The sequence below is a fragment of the Solanum verrucosum genome, unplaced genomic scaffold, assembly GCF_900185275.1.
Source record: "Solanum verrucosum unplaced genomic scaffold, falcon-dt-bn FXZP01000207.1, whole genome shotgun sequence".
NCBI classification, from domain to species: domain Eukaryota; kingdom Viridiplantae; phylum Streptophyta; class Magnoliopsida; order Solanales; family Solanaceae; genus Solanum; species Solanum verrucosum.
This window is the reverse complement of record NW_026019996.1, coordinates 3089035-3105779: the sequence shown is the minus strand read 5'-3', so window position 1 is coordinate 3105779 and position 16745 is coordinate 3089035. Positions and strand designations below refer to the sequence as shown.

General features: G+C 34.6%; 2 protein-coding genes across 2 annotated transcripts; one reads left to right on the top strand and one right to left on the bottom strand.

Annotated features, from left to right (window-relative positions):
* The first annotated feature begins 3843 nt into the window (after positions 1 to 3843).
* On the top strand, positions 3844 to 10898 carry LOC125819256 (sorting nexin 2A-like). Its single transcript, XM_049498724.1, has 5 exons — positions 3844 to 4981; positions 5367 to 5576; positions 5778 to 6038; positions 7960 to 8046; positions 10575 to 10898. The coding sequence occupies exons 1-5, from the start codon at positions 3995 to 3997 to the stop codon at positions 10653 to 10655; spliced, it is 1626 nt and encodes a 541-aa protein (XP_049354681.1). The 5' UTR covers positions 3844 to 3994; the 3' UTR covers positions 10656 to 10898.
* A 555-nt stretch (positions 10899 to 11453) lies between these two features.
* On the bottom strand, positions 11454 to 14105 carry LOC125819245 (probably inactive leucine-rich repeat receptor-like protein kinase IMK2). The gene is made up of 2 exons (XM_049498713.1): positions 12151 to 14105; positions 11454 to 12073 (listed from the first exon to the last, which is right to left on the bottom strand). Exons 1-2 carry the CDS (start codon positions 14102 to 14104, stop codon positions 11454 to 11456), a joined length of 2574 nt encoding a protein of 857 aa, XP_049354670.1. The 5' UTR covers position 14105.
* Positions 14106 to 16745: the final 2640 nt, after the last annotated feature.

Here is a 16745-nt window from a genome sequence, read left to right as displayed (position 1 = left end):
CCTACCATTTCAAAATATTTTCAAAATCCCTTATTTTTTCTCAAATCTCTAGTCAGCCGTATACATAAGTATCCCATCATTAACCAACGTTTCCTTCTTTTTTTTTTCACTCCTTTAGTCTCTCCCTAGTTTCACTCCACAATCTTATCAGTTACAGTTTTCATCTCAATTTGAATTTCAAAAGGATTCTCTCTCCGGTCAATCAAATTCAAACCACTGAATAGGTACTTTTCGTATTCTCCATTGTCAGTTTTTCAATTTTTTGTTTTTACCCTTTTTTTCCTGATACATATGGATTATGCTCATTCATTTAGTATTGGTATTACCCAACTAAACTCTGGAAATAGATCCAAAAAAGGCACGATCCATTATTAACGAAAAATTTGAGTATGGAAAAGTCAAAGTCGAAGACAAATGCACCTTCGATTTCTAAATTTACTGTGGACCCCCCCCCCCCCCCCACCAAAGGGATAAAAAATGTTACATTTGTATTATCTCGTCCAACTCTACATTAAGGTACATATTTTTAATGTATATACTTTATTTTGATATTTAATCTAGCCTTTTGATAGTAGTTTCAATGTTCGGATACATTACATTTACAGTAGTCTCTATTTTATGTAATGTATCTTTGCTGAAAAGATTCCAAAAAAAGGGACGAAAAGTCGAATCTGACAATACACACCATTCATGCACTACTAAAAGTTCAAATTTACTATGTAACCAGTTCTGAATACACACCATTCAATATAAGTTCTATTTCTTTTACAGATGGAATACTTTTTTTTGCACAGTTTTTAACATGATAATCATTTTAACATTGGACTTAAAATACTTTCGGGAGATTTTTAATAGGTATAAAAGTTAAAATTGAATTGGACTTGATCGTTTTCGGACCAACATTTAAAATTGTCTTTTGAGATGTAATGCGAAAATGAAAATTTGATAACAAATAAATTTTGGACACAATTTATTGAAGTTTGAAAATTCCTTACAAATGATGTTGGAGTTTAGAATTTTTAGAAGTGAAATTTCAGCATACCGTGTCATAGTTTTCATAGTTTTTGATAAATATTACAGATTGCTCATTCACATTTTTTATATTGTCAGATGCATGTATGAGTTAGAGCCTGTTTGACATTGTTGTTGGAAAATTAGAAGTGTTTTTTTTATATAAAAAAATGAGTACTTATTTTGAGAAATAAGTATTTGGTAAAATCTTAAAACTGCTTTAAATGGAAGCAGAAGCAGTTTTTCTGCTGTTGAGAAGAAACTAAAAATTTCTGACTTAAAAAAAAAGCAGAAGCAGAATTAGAAAATTAATTTTTTAAGACTAAATATCCCTTACATATGTACATATCCTTATTAATTAATTAAGGGAAAATGCATAAGTACCCCCCAACCTATGTCCAAAATCCCAGAGACACACTTATACTATACTAAGGTCCTATTACCCCCGAACTTATTTTATAAAAATTTTCTACCCCATTTCGGCCTACGTGACACTATCAATCAGATAGCTTGAAAAAACTGTCAACACGCGCTGGGCCCAGAAGATAGTGCCACGTAAGCCGAAAAGGGGTAGAAAATTATTTATAAAATAAGTTGGGGGTAATAGGACCTTAATATGGTATAAGTGTGTCTCTGAGATTTCGGGCATATGTTGGGGAGTACTTATGCATTTTCCCATTAATTAACATATCTCATAAGTTTGGTTGATTTTTATTCAAGAATTTTATTTTTTATTTTTATATAATAATTTTTTTATTTTATTTATGTTTTATATTATTATTACATATTATATTGTATATATTACTTTACATATTATTTTACAGAATTAGAAATAAAAGTAACAACGATATTTGTGTAGAGTTAAAAGAAAAGAGAGAAAAAAGTAACAATGAAAGATTTAGACCCTCCCCAAAAAAAGTAACAAATAACAAAAAAAAAAAAATTCTTAATTTACGTATTATTTTATTTTAATTTGAATTTTTTTTAAAGTTTAGAGTATTATAACAAAAAAAGAAGAAGATAATAGCTAAGATCGAATTCAAAAAAATAGGTAATAAATAACAAAAAAGATTCATCTTTTCAATATTTTTCAACAATATTGATCGAAAATTTGAATATGTACATTTTAAATAATTAAATTAAAAATGTAATTAAAGTTTATGTATAAGATATTTAAAATAGTTTCTCTCTATAAAATAATCTTAATATTAAAAAAAAAGAATTTTTCGAATGAATTTGCCAAACACAAAGTGTTTCTTTTTAAAAACACTTTTCTGAAAAATTATTTTTTAAAAAAAAATACTTTTAAAAAAAGTAATTTTTAGCAGCAATGCCAAATAAATTCTTAGCCTTAAATTCACTCACATGTTCATGTGAATTTTCGATCGAATTCTATTTACCAATCTAACTTTCTCTCTTTGTAATCCATTATAAATATTGGATCCATCGCATTGTATCAATCCTTATTTTTACCGTATTTTAGTATACTGTAAAATATTTTTATCAAATTTTAATGTGTCCAATAATCTTTTATTTTTTATTAAACATGCATAACTTAAAAAAGTATTATTATATGACGTGTAAATTATGATAAATTTAAGTTAGAGAGGCAAATAATATGATAAACGTGTGCATGATTTTATTTAATTTTAAACTAATTTATGAATTATATTTACATATGATCATAAAAGATGTGACAATGGACCCGATCCTATGTATTATCCGGAACAAATGTTGTGTTATGCCTCACAATTACACCTTGTTTGGACGGTTGTTACCCATTATATTATATTTGTATTATTAGTTTAAATATAATATTTGTTTTGATTGTTACTTAAATTATATTGTATAATATTGTTTAAATTCATTATTAGGTAACAATGAAAAGATCTATTTTATGTAATGATCGATTTGGTGTGATCACGTCGTTATCTTAATATTTTCTTCTCATTTTGTCTTAATTATTTAATCATTCTATTTATCATTACCTTACCTTTTTCATAATAACTTTATCCCATACACTGTTTTTCTTGTATGTTTATGATTCAAATTTTGCATAAGTAACATTATGTAATGATGGAGAACGATACAATCTATCTAAATGTTGTATTTATTAAAACAATACAGTAAAATACAATACAATGCGATACATTATATAAGTTACAACCATTCAAACAAAGTGTTAAGGGGTCGTTTGGTGTGAGGGATAATACCAAATAGTCCCGGGATTAAATTATAGTACCGTTTATTTTGTTGTTTGGTTGGCAAGTTCGGGATAACTTATCCCGGGATTAATAATTAGTACCGGGATAAGTTATCCCTCTCCTTGGGTGGTATAGTAATCCCGGAATAACTTATCCCGGGATAAAATAGGTAAATGACAAAAATGTCTCTTTCAACCCTTTTGTTATATCACTTTTTACATTAATGAAGGGCATTTTTGTAAACAAATAAATTGTTCTTAAAATTTATTATTTTGAATACAACAAACCAAACACTCAATAAAAAATAATCCCAACACAACTTATCCCATCATAACTAATCCCAACATAACTTATCCCAACATAACTTATCCCATCATAACTCATTTTCAAACCAAACGACCCCTAAGAGTCTTGTACAACGGTTAGGTAGGTGATTAGAATTGTAATTTATTTGACAGAAATTAGAGTTATAATTGAACAAGAATACAAATTAAATAGGAGTAGTACATTATTATCGAAAAAAAGAAGAAAGCGAAATCCAAAACTAATCCTACTGGAAATGTGGCTAAAATGTAGTACAAGTGCAACTGGTATGCGTTATCGACACATGTTGTTCACGTGCTTCGAGTTGCCATCGTGCAGGCAGGCTTCGGTCTCACCGTCGACAACTTAGATCTCCCTTGCCGTAACAACTCTTCCTTCTTCCCGGCGAACTTCACTCTCTTCTCAATCTCCTTCTCACCTCTCTGAGTTTCCATTACTGACATATAGCAGTAAAGATGATGGGATATGAGAATCAAGAGTCCCACCTTTATGCATCCAAAGAGGAGATGGAATCTCTGGTACTCGACGACGATTCTCCCAACGGCACTGCTCATCCTTTCTCAGATCCACTTTCATCATCCTCATCTCTTCCTTTCGCTGAAATCCCTACTGACCAAAGTCAAACCCCTAATTCTTCATTTAATTCCATCCTCGAACCTCCTTCTTACGCTGAGGCTATTTTCAGATCCTTTGACGCTGATCACTCCTCTCCTCAACTCAACGGCGCTCATGATCACTCTATTGCTTCTCCTTCCTCACCTCCATCCTCCGACGACTTTTTGACCATTACCGTTTCCGATCCACAGAAAGAGCAAGAGTTGTCCAATTCTCTCGTTCCTGGGGGGACTGCTTATGTTACCTACCTAATTACTACCAGGACAAATTTACCGGAATTTGATGGAACTGAATTTAGTGTGAGGAGGAGGTTTAGAGATGTGGTGACTTTGTCCGACCGATTAGCTGAGTCGTATAGAGGTTTTTTCATTCCGTTAAGGCCGGATAAGAGTGTTGTTGAGAGTCAGGTGATGCAGAAACAGGAATTCCTGGAACAGAGGAGAGCAGCACTGGAGAAGTACCTGAGGAGATTAGCTGCGCATCCTGTGATAAGGAGGAGTGAGGAGCTAAGAATGTTTTTGGAGGCGAATGGGAAGCTGCCGCTGGTGAGGACAACAGATGTGGCATCCAGGATGTTGGATGGGGCAGTGCAGTTACCCAAGCAGATCTTTGGTGAGACAGCAGGGGGAATGGTGGATGCCAATGAGGTGGCTCAGCCTGCCAAGGGAGGTAGGGACCTGTTGAGAATCTTTAGGGAGTTGAAACAATCTGTGTCTAATGATTGGGGTGGTGTGAAGCCACCTGTAGTAGAGGAGGATAAGGAATTAGTGGAAAAGAAGCAGAAGTTGCATGATTTTGAGCAGCAGCTCAGCAATGTGTCTCAGCAGGTTAATATCTTTCGGAAAACATTTTCTTTTTCTGTTTGTTCTTGTTCTTCTTTAGAATGTGGACCGGTAAATAGTTGGCATGTTCACATCTAATTGATTATTATAGCAGTATCATAAAGTTGGTCTTTTATGCTTGTTCAGTATGCACATTATTACTGGTCCTCTAAACGAATTTCAGTTTTAATAAATGCAAGTTCACTTGGTGGCTTTAGTTACTTTAGTACACATAATCTTGAGACTCATCATGAAAGTACTGTCTGTGCTCTATGCAGTAAATTTCTTAGACTGAGCATGAATATCTTCATTTGAGCTATTCAGTAGTCTTATGCTGAGAAAGGTATTTGTCCATTACTGGCACTGAGCAGTTATTCCTATTTTTCTTCAGGCCGAAGCACTTGTAAAAGCTCAGCAGGATATTGGAGAAACCATGGGCCAAATGGGCCTAGCTTTTGTCAAGTTAACAAAGTTTGAGACAGAGCGAGCAGTTTATGATTCACAAAGAACAAGGGCTGCCGATATGAAGAATGTGGCAACTGCTTCTGTTAAGGCAAGCAGACTATATAGGGAGCTAAATGCACAAACTGTCAAACATTTGGTAAGTTCTTAGTAGCATGAAAGCTGACTCATAAAGATGCACCCAATATACTTGATTAGACAAATTTGTTACCTGACATTCATCAGACAATATCCTGTTTGGAGACATCCTAGCTAATTATGCTTTACTAATTTTGAAAAGTTTTTGATACAGTAGTCTTTACATTTGCTTATTTTCTATTCAAGTGTCGGTATGTTGCAGGATAAGCTCCATGAATACCTTGGAGTGATGTTAGCTGTGAACAATGCATTTTCCGATAGGTCAAGTGCTCTTTTGACAGTACAGACATTGTTGTCTGAGCTGTCATCACTAAATTCGAGGATCGAAAAACTTGAAGCTGCTGCATCTAAGATATTTGGTGGGGACAGGTCCAGAATTCGCAAAATAGAAGAGCTCAAGGAAACGCATAGAGTTACTGAAGATGCCAAAAGTTCTGCTGTGAAGGAGTATGAGCGGATCAAGGTAACATCACATGTTAATAGTTAGTTTTGCAACTAAGTAAGCTTTCTGATTTTTGTATCTTCATTTGCTTTACTACTTAGTGAGCAATCCATATCATCAACATCATTGTCTCGTTTCTTCAAACAATAAATCCTCTTTACTGTGTTCAAAGTCATTGAGAATCTTTCTGTTAATCTTGAATATGACGTGTAGTCTTTTGGCTAAATTCTTCTGGGTGCTGGTCACTGACAACAATTGGACGAATTTACTTAGTTCCAAGTTCAGGCTTAATTAACAACAATTGGTCTAGTTATACTCAGTTCCAAGTTCAAGTTTAGTTAATAACAATTGGACTATTTACATGTATGCCCAATTATTGATATGTTGACAAGGACGAGCATTAGCTTGCATCCAAGGGTGTGCCCCAATGGTCAATGAAATAGGTTGAGAGCCATGAAGTCTTAGATTCAAATCCCAATGAAGGCAAATAAGCACTAGGTGGTTTCTTCCCATCTGTCTAAGTCTTGCTAGGCAAAGTTGCCCGATACCTGTGCTAGGGGAGGTAACAAGTATTTTATGGAATTAGTTGAGGTGTGCTCAAGCTAACTCGGATACATAGACTGCAATGGGAAGTCAATGTAAATGCTTCATCTGGTTGATTTGCACTGGCCTCCTATCTGCAGATTTTTGGCTTCCATTTTTTCAGACAAGACTGGGACAAAAATAGACCATAGCTATTTAGTTCATGATATTCTTGTCCACATCATCTCTAACTTATTACTCTGAGCACCACAAGAGGACCTAAATTTGGCAACCTAGAATTTCATATCAGTGGATCTTGTTCATGCTTGATTCTATTATAGACTATTAAAGCTCTATTCCTTTACCCATATTGGATTAGTGAAACATAATGTGAGGTTTCTTATGGCTCTGGTAGGACAGGACAATAGCTTTACGAGTGCTTAAGATTAGGATTGGACATCACAGACCTACTTCCTCAGAAGGTTTATCTGGCAGATTCGTTTAAAGCTTATGAACCTTAGTGTTGGAACAATATTTCTGGTTTATTAATCAGGTGCTGCCAACTATGTACAGTGTAGGTGATGTAGGTAACCCGAGGCAATAGAGTTACTATTCAACATGTCCCCTGTTAAGAAAACGGCTTTTGAGCTAACTTAACCCATCCCCTCAATCAATGAGGGACAATTAACACCCTTAGGCACTCTTACAACTGGACATCTGATGCGTGAATAATATGACGAGGGCCTAACATTGGGTAAATCAAGAATAAAGATGGTTCTGGCTTTGATACCATGTTAAGAAAGTTGACCTTAGGCCTAAGCTAGCTCATGAGATGAGTATTGTCCAAAAGAGACAACAACCTATTTCCTCAACCAAGGTGGGACACTTAATATCAGCAATCATGCTACAATAAAAGAAATATTTTATATTCAATGTTACTAGGTAGTTGATAGTCATATTTGAATGAGGCTTCTTAGAGTCTTTTTTTTTTCAAAAGAGAAGCTTGTTATGATTTTGTATTTGTTCAACCTTTTACTGTCACTGATGTTTAGTCCTTGGTGTCCATTTGTTTCAAGAAGTAATAGGCTTGCTAATCAGTGCTCTTAAATGATTTTCCGTTAGTTTTCTTTTTACAAATTTAGGTGCTGAAGTTATTTTATGTAAGACCCCTCCAACCAGGCTCCCGCTCCAATCAAGAGAGTGACGATGCATGTATTACCAGTTCATCTTGTTTAATTTTGCATAATGGTAATTTTAGGAAGGCGATACTTCTGTATTATTTTTAAATTGGGCTCTGATCTGGGAAAGTATATAACTGCTGTATAGAGGATATTTAATTTATCTTCTCTTCCATTTTCTTTAATACTACATCATTTTCAATGAGATTGACATTATAGCTGTTTGATGGTGAATCTTGTAGGAAAACAACAAGAATGAGCTTGAGAGATTTGAGAAGGAACGACATGATGACTTCTTGGGAATGTTGAGAGGATTTATTGTCAATCAGGTATCTTTGTTTCTAGACCAAGAAAAAATGTATCTTGTCTTCTAGTGTTGTTGCATCAAATGCCTTCTCGGAAATCATTGATTTAGCATTGTTCTGAGGAACATGCTTTATCTTTCCCCTTGTATTAGTAATGCTCGTAAAAGGCAATTGATTTTTTTCAATATGCCCAACTAAAATTATAGACCATTTTAAACTCCAGATGTTAAGCACACTTAATCTAGTTATAGCTATTTTTAACCATCTAGTATAGTCAGGGTAATGTCCGTTCTCCACCAACTTTCCAAAGATTGCAAGTGTTTTAGCAAGTGCAAGAAAAGTAAATATGCACGATATCAGTTTGTCCTTTGTGTTCCCTTAGAGAAATTTTAGAGTGGAAGACGTAAGATTTCATCTGAAAATCTAATGCCAGAGAAGAAAAAAGAACAGAAAAGGATGAGGGGGGCAACTTTTCCGCTATAGAGATGAGTGATTGGAAAATAAGTACCCTGTGTAGGATATCAGTATATGCCACATACCAGCTATGTTTTTTCCTGTCACAAAGCTGGTTTTGGGTCTTTACTATTGGTTTTCTAGTCTTCTTAGACTTGCTCTTATTCTTTTAGGCTTTTCATGAACAGCTACATCTCTTGGAGACAGGGAGGATCCTTGTTTCAATTACTTTAGCAAGGACTACGACATAATAATTGCATCCTCCCTAACCTCTTCTGCAGCATGCATACTCAGGGAGGGCCGTTTTCCTTCTTCCCACTCCATCCTATTTCATTACTATATCCAAATTGAGTTTGTTAATTTTCTAGCTGAATACAGAAAAGTTGTGTTGAATGGGTAAATGACGAGGGGAAGCTGAGAAAGAGCTGATAAAGGAGATTGCTATGTATATAGAGGGGTTTGGGAACATGTTGTAATCTTCAGTCATTTCTTTATTGCCTTGTGGAATGAAATTGTTTGGGTGCCTCGTCTCTTTTCCTCTCATATCGTGTCTCAACGGGGAAGTCAGTACATGGTTTGAGACAAGGTCCATTGATAGAATGTCGTTCCCATATCTCAGTGAAAAGAGTGAACATTGATGAGGAATATTACGTTGCTTTAACTGCTTTTAACTCGAGGTTTAGTGATGCATAACTGATGGACAATAGGTGATGTGTTTTGTGCTACGCCTAGGATTGAGTGTCACATCACAGTTTTAAGAGTTTTCTGTGGGTTTGCTCTGTACTCTTGTCCCAAGAAGAGTAAAGGCTAAAGTACTTACGAACTGAGTTGTTACAAATTAAGAACTGTTAAGACTGATAATTGCTTGAAATGGTGCTGGTCATTTAGGTTAGTTGGCTGGAAGTGGAAGATTGATAACCAATCAAGTGTTAATGTGGGATCTTGGGTCTGTTTCTGTGGTTTCAGAAGCTATGAGCACAGGAACTAGAGACCTGGAATATTGTGATAATATCAGGAATTTTGTACTTGGAATCATGTGAAATGTTGATGCAATGCTGTTCTGCATTGCTTTGTTTCCTTCAGGTCAAATGATCATCTTTAAGGAAGTCAACAGTATACTTTCACACCGCTCCATGGGGTGGGGTTCAATGCCTGACAAAAAAGGCCAAAGCAAAAAAGAATCTTTATTCTTCTGGGCTTGTTTTGCCATTTCTAATTACTCTCTTCTCGATATGATAGTAGCTATCATTTAGTTTTTAGGGTGCATCATTGTGAGTGAATATCCACTATATGATTTGGAATACAAGCATGTGAATAACTTGGAAACATCCTATGCATGTAGCAACTGTGTTCATTTTAGAATTTCGGGACTCTACTGCCAATCGATGGAGTTGCTTCTGATGTTTATTCTAGTTTTCAGTAAACCAAGGCATTGAGGAGGTCGACCTGCTGTTTTAATTTCTCTGGCCAGCCTCATTGAACTACTTGAAGTACTTTGCTTTGTTAAGCCATATTGTTAAACTGGATGATGATTAGATTCATTCTGAAGCACGATTATTCAACAGAACTAAGACCCTTAAATCTGGTCCCACATTAAATGTGCCATCTGTGGAAATCAATTGTGTTTGCCATCTGTGGAAACTTGAAATGAAGTGCTTATAATAATGATTACATGGTAACTGGTGTTGTGCTTAACTGAAGGCTAACATACATTATCAACTCAACTCAAACAAATTTCTTACCGTCCTCTATCTTTCTTACTTGTTTGTGCTGTAGTTGGCTTTCCGGTTTGAGCAATCTGTATTAGAATGATTAGCTTCAGATTGTTGTGATCCATTCATTTCTGGGACAGACATGAGCAAACTGCTTGAACTTTCTTGTGACAAGTTAAAATCTTGGGTCGGGTATAGATGAAACTAAAGGTCACCTTTAAACTTTTCTTAGATAAGATATGTCACCTGTGAATTGGATGAATCATTCTGCTATTGCTGTTTTCAGTTGAAATGTTACTAATGATATTCCTTTCCAGCAAGAGTAGTTTTTCCTTCTATTCCCTTGAAAAGATTTATAGGAGAAAATAACAAGTTGGATTTTACCAGGCAGGATATGCAGAAAAGATGGCAAATGTTTGGAAGACGGTTGCAGAGGAAACAAGTGGATATGCAAAACATGGTAGCTGAGAAGTTGCTGTATATAATGGCTTTTGGCTTCTGCCTTTCTTTATCTATTTTTAGTTTCTCTATTCCCCCTCCCGGCTCCCTTTCCCTTTCCCTTTCTTTTGTATTGTACTTTATTTGTATACAAGCTTAGAGACATGTTCATATCTTAGGCATAGATGTTTTATCCAACATATTTTTCGTCGTAGAGTTCTAATTGATAACTTGTGGGGATTTTCATTTAACAAAACTTCCCCCAGATCCTCATATGTTGAGTTCCAGCCAACATATGAGCCCGACACTAGGAGTAAGAAGAAAAGGAAAAACCTTTGAAAACTTCAAACTAACTTATATGTTACACCTACAAATTTCATGAAATCTTTTTCTTAAATAATATTGGCTGATGGTAGACTGTCTGAATATATAATCATCATCTTCAGTTTGACGTGATATATATTTTTTTTAGTCTAGATAGAAGAATGACCTATTCGAAATAGACTCCACTTTGTGGGATTTCACTAGGTTTGTTGTTGTATAGAAGAATGACCTGAAAATATTGACTCCACACACATGCAAGCATGTTTACTTCTTACTTGTGCAGTTTTTAGTGTATTTTCTGTCTCTAGGGCCAGAAATTATGGAAATTAAGAGGATTCCATTGCTGCTCAAAATAACAAAACAAAATAGCACACTTGGGTATCTACAGACAGTAGAAGAACAAAAATCACTCTCTTAATCAACCTAATTCAAGAATGAAAGAATTGTGGCACCTAACTCCTAACACACCTGCCTAAAAATGACTTTAGATGAGAAATCTAATATCTAATCATCGCTTGCTGAGGGAGCTGCAGCACCGTCGTCGTCCCCAGAACTGGTAGCTGTTTCAGGTCTAATTTCTTCTAGTTGCTGGAGAAGTTGCTGAACTTCTGGTCGAGCTGATGGTGACGGATCAACACAATGCAAAGCCAATTTCAAGGTATTCAATAATTCATCACCGATAACGGATGCATCCCTCATTAGTTCTAAATCAAATACCTCATTAGTCCACTCCTCTTTCACAATTGATGCAACCCATTGAGGCAAATCCACACCATTCATTGCTTCTCCTGGTGACTTCCCAGTTAGAAGTTCCAGTATAATAACACCAAGGCTGTATACATCTGTCTTTGAGTTTGCTTTCTTGAGTTTTGAAAGTTCAGGTGCCCGATACCCAAGTGCTCCAGCAGTTGCAATAACATTTGCATTTGCAGCAGCAGTCATTAGGCGCGAAAGACCATAATCTGCAATCTTTGCATTTGTGTTGTCATCAAGTAAAACATTGCTCGATGTAAGATTCCCATGAATGATGTTGGCATTTGTATGAAGGAAGAGCAATCCCCTTGCTGTACCCTTTGCTATTCTCATCCTTGTTGCCCAATCAATTGGTGTATCAGGACTGCGAGCTGTAAAAAACAGTAAGATTTATAATCTGAAGTTCTCACAAATACAAAGTGAAATGGAAAACTGATTTTGTGCTTACCATGAAGAAAAGTTGCCAAACTTCCCTTAGGCATGTAGTCAAAAACAAGAAGTTTCTCTCCTTTAGGTCCCATGTAATATGCTCTAAGGGCCAAAAGATTTGGATGCCTGATCTTGCCAAGAATATTGACTTCACTCTCAAATTCCCTTTGACCTCTTGTGATCTTCTCTCTCAATCTTTTCACAGCAACTTGATCGCCATCCTCTAACGTGGCCTTGTACACCGTACCATAAGTGCTCTTTCCCATTATTTCGGCGGTTGCACAAAGAAGATCATCTGCTGTGAACACAATAGGTCCATCAAAATGGACAAGTTTTCCTCCTGTATCTCCTCCTCCTGCTGCTTCAACTTCTCCAGCAGTTGGTGGAATACCCTTTTCACCTCTGGCGGCTGCAGCCGCCCTACTCGTGCCTTGACCATCCTTCCCTGCTTCAGCTGCAGATCTTTTCCTGATCAAGCAGCATAGGAGAATGCAACATAGCAGAGCCAAGATTATGAGAAGTGCCCCTCCTGCTATGAGAATTATGTCCTTAATACTTAACTTACGACGTTGCTTTTTTGGTGTTTCGGGGGATGGGCTAACTGGAGAGATTGGACATGGGGTTGATGCACTGTAACCACATAGCTGAAGATTACCCACAAAGGCACTCGAGTTGAAGTCCCGTACGAGATGAGTTGGAACAGGACCAGACAGATTATTATATGAGACATTGAAGGCACTAAGATTTGGTAAAGTATCTAAAGAAGCTGGGATTTCTCCACTTATATTATTATGAGCTAAATCTAGTTGTCTAAGAGTAGAGATGTTTCCTATAGTGACTGGAATATCACCACTAAAGTGGTTACTCCTCAAGTTGAGAACTGAGAGTTTCTGCAATTTTATTATGGCTGCTGGGATTTGGTTATCAAGTTGGTTGCTTTCCAAGTTCAAGACCACTAGTGAGGATAGATTCAAGAAGCTATCAGACAAGCTTCCATTAATGGCATTATGAGACAAATCAAGTGTTGTAAGCCTAGAGAGTCCCCCAATATGACTTGGGATAACTCCAGTCAATTGATTATGACTAAGTGAAAGCTCAACAAGTTCATTCAACTTGCCTAAGGAAGCAGGAATACTTCCAGAAAAGAAGTTGTGATTAAGTGTAAGAGACTGAAGTTGGAAGAGTCTTTTTCCATTTCCATTTCCATCCCAAGTATCTGGTATTGAGCCTGAAAGTTTGTTATACTTGAGATCAAGAAAGATGAGTGAGGGAGATTGTGTGAGACTTGTGGGGATTGAACCAGACAAAGAATTATGGCTAAGATTAAGCCTATAAAGCTTAGTTGAATTAACAAGACTAGGTGGAATTACACCAGAGAATGAGTTATTGCTGAGATCAAGTGTTTGAAGAAGAGGGCATAAACCAAGAGAAGCAGGAATAGAACCTGCTAACCTATTGTTAAAAAGTTGAAGTCCTCTAAGATTAGGTATGAGTCCCAAAGTAGAAGGAATTGAACCACCAATGACATTATCATGTAAGCTAAGTTTTCTAAGAGACTGAAATTGTCCAATTCTTTCAGTAATTCTTCCACCTAAACCTCTCCATGGAAGTTGAATAACAATAACTTGTCCTTGAGCACATTTAATACCAAGCCATCCACCAGAACAAGCTCCAAATCCACTATCATTCCAGCTTTTCAAGAACCCTTTTGGATCAACCAATTCTTGTTTAAAAGCTTGAAGTGCTTGAAAATCTGCTGCAGTAATAATTATACCATCCCAATCTTCACCTGAAGCTGGCTGAATCCCAAATATCAGTAACTGAAATAACAAGAAAAGTTGAGCAAAAAGAAAGAACCTTTTTGCAAGATGAGAAATTATGCATCTACCAACTCCTCCTTTTCGAGTTAAAAACTTGTTAACTCGAAAAGGGTATGGTTCAAAACTAGTAAAAACTCGATCTTGATCTCTCATTTCCAATCTTAAAGAATAGAATTAAGATAAATAAAAAAAATGAAACTTTCCTCTTCTTTTCTTTCTTCTCTCCCTAATTTGAAACTAAGACGCTAGTAAAAGAAGAAGATTTTGTAGTAAGAGGAGCTAAGATTCCACGTGAAGTGGAAGCATATAGAGCTAAAACTATGAGAAGTTTTATTGGGAGACATGAAAAAGTGTCAGGTGTGTAATCAGATTCACAAGACAGGCTCCAACACAAATAATTAAAAGCGTATAACGGCTAGTTTTTCTACAACTAAAATGTTTTTGGCCTTTATATTGGAAAGTTATGGTGTGTTGATAAAAAATATACTTTGAAAAGTGGGCTATTTTAATTCTGGCCACCTAATAATTAAACCTCTTCTCTAACGGCTATCTTTTTCATGTTGGGGTCCCCCATATTCTACTTAAAATTGATACTTTTGCGTTGTCCTTATTTGTTGATTTACTAATTTCGCCTGCAATGTATATTTCCTCTGTCTCAATTTAAAAGAAATGATATATATTTATATTTAATAATAATTTTACTTCAAAATATTTATTTTATTTCTAATAGAATGATTTTTAGCCACAAAAATATTTATGACTTATTTTAGATTAAAAAAATTCAAAATTATTTTTTAAACTTTATATCTAGTCAAACTATCTCATATTAATTGAAATGGAGAAAAAGTATTATGATTATGACTTGATCCTTACCGCTGGTCTAAGCGGGGGGTCCATTTAGTCATCCGAGGTTAACTAGATTTGACGTTTCCTTATAACAAATATATCGCTTCTTCTCATTTTGTGCTCTTCCAATTGGATAACGACAATCAAAAAGTACTTCCCCTCTCAATGATTCATTTGGGTTCACACAAATTATATAAACAAGGAAGGAGGGGAGGATTTTTTAAAAAAATAATGGTCTAATAAATCTTAAATATTTATATAATTATTTCATTAAAAACATAGAAGTTGAGTTTTTTTTTTAATAAAAAAGGTTATTCATTTTTAGATGGGTTAATGAAAAAATGTGATAGGTAAATTGAAATGGAAGGAATACTAAGAGTTTTGATAATGCAAATTTTGATGGAAGATAAGTTTAATGTATCTTAAATATATATTTGTGTGTGGGGTTGGTTGTTTTATTATAGTTTTTGTTTATGATATATAATAGTTTTTTCTTGTTTTCAATAATTTGTTCTAATATGTTGTTTTTTAATTTTCGCACTATTACGTTGTTATTGTTTCTTTTAGTAGATTTTGCACCATTTCTTTGTGATTTACTACTATCTTTTTTTCATTGTCTCCTCCTTCTTCACTTGAGAGAAATTTTGACCGAAGTAAGCCACTATTTAAATTAATTCATCAAAATAATATGGTTTTTTTTTAATTTTACAAAACTAGAATAAGCGTATTTGGTAGTAACGTTTTAGGTATTATTTTATTTAAAAAAACCAATGACAAAAGACAGAATTCTGACGGAGGGAACATATATAAAACGTTACTATCAAATACGTTTTATTAATTCGTTACTCACCTATACATTTTAAGGCTAAAACGTTAGGGACAATAACGACTCTTTAGGCATGATGCTCTCGATTTCTCTAATGAAGAAAATTTCTTCATTAACAAGAAAGAAAGGCTTGGAAAATTGAATTAAGTTCTTCCTCAATACAAGAGATTATTTAACAAGTATATGGTGCAGTAACTAATGGAGTAGATTATTTTAGAAAATTTACAAACTCATGGTTTAGGTTTTTGAAAAAATCGAAAAAAAATTAATTACATTTTATCAAAAGATAATTTATTGTAACTCATATTTTTTATTTTTTGCAAAAAAATAATTGAATAACGTTACAACTATATTTTATATATAAAAGTATTTATTGTCCAATTGGTGGCTGTACGTTATTTTTAACTTATAGGTAATATTTATTACAACTTATACTTTCATGAATTACAATATAAAAGTATTTACTTTGACGTAATTTCTAAATATTATTTATAAGTTTTCAAGATGGGCTAACAAAATATAAGTTTTCAAGTTTATCTTTTAACATATTTTTTAAAGATTTTTGAGACTTAGAATTTTGAATGGTCCAATAAAGGTAATAGTTCATATATATTAGTAACTCTAATAAAGCTCAATTTGAAATCAAATCAATACTATGCTAACAAAATAAATTAATTCAACACTAAGAATGACAATAATGTTGAATAAAACTGTCAATATGGGCTAACCCACTCCATCCGGGCTAACCCAATACAAGCTTTGAAATTTTATGGGCTAGCCCATTTTTTGTGTGGGCTAGAAAATGATCGTCCCAGCCCACAAGTATGTGGGCTACGGGCCAACCCTCTTTTTTAAAAGGTATATTTTTGGGGAAATTGTGCATAATGGCAAACTATTAATTTAAAATAAATAATATAGTTACTGTTTCAATTATTTCCTTTGAGTAGCTACAATTTCACATATCTTGCTACTACTGACGGGTCCCACGATTTGTATAGGTAAATAAAAAAACGAAAGTTATTCCTTTTATACAATTCACTTCATCTCCTTCCTCTCTCCCATACCTTTCAATTTCTCCTAAATTCTCTCCATAAAATTAGTTTGAATTTCAAATCTTCACCA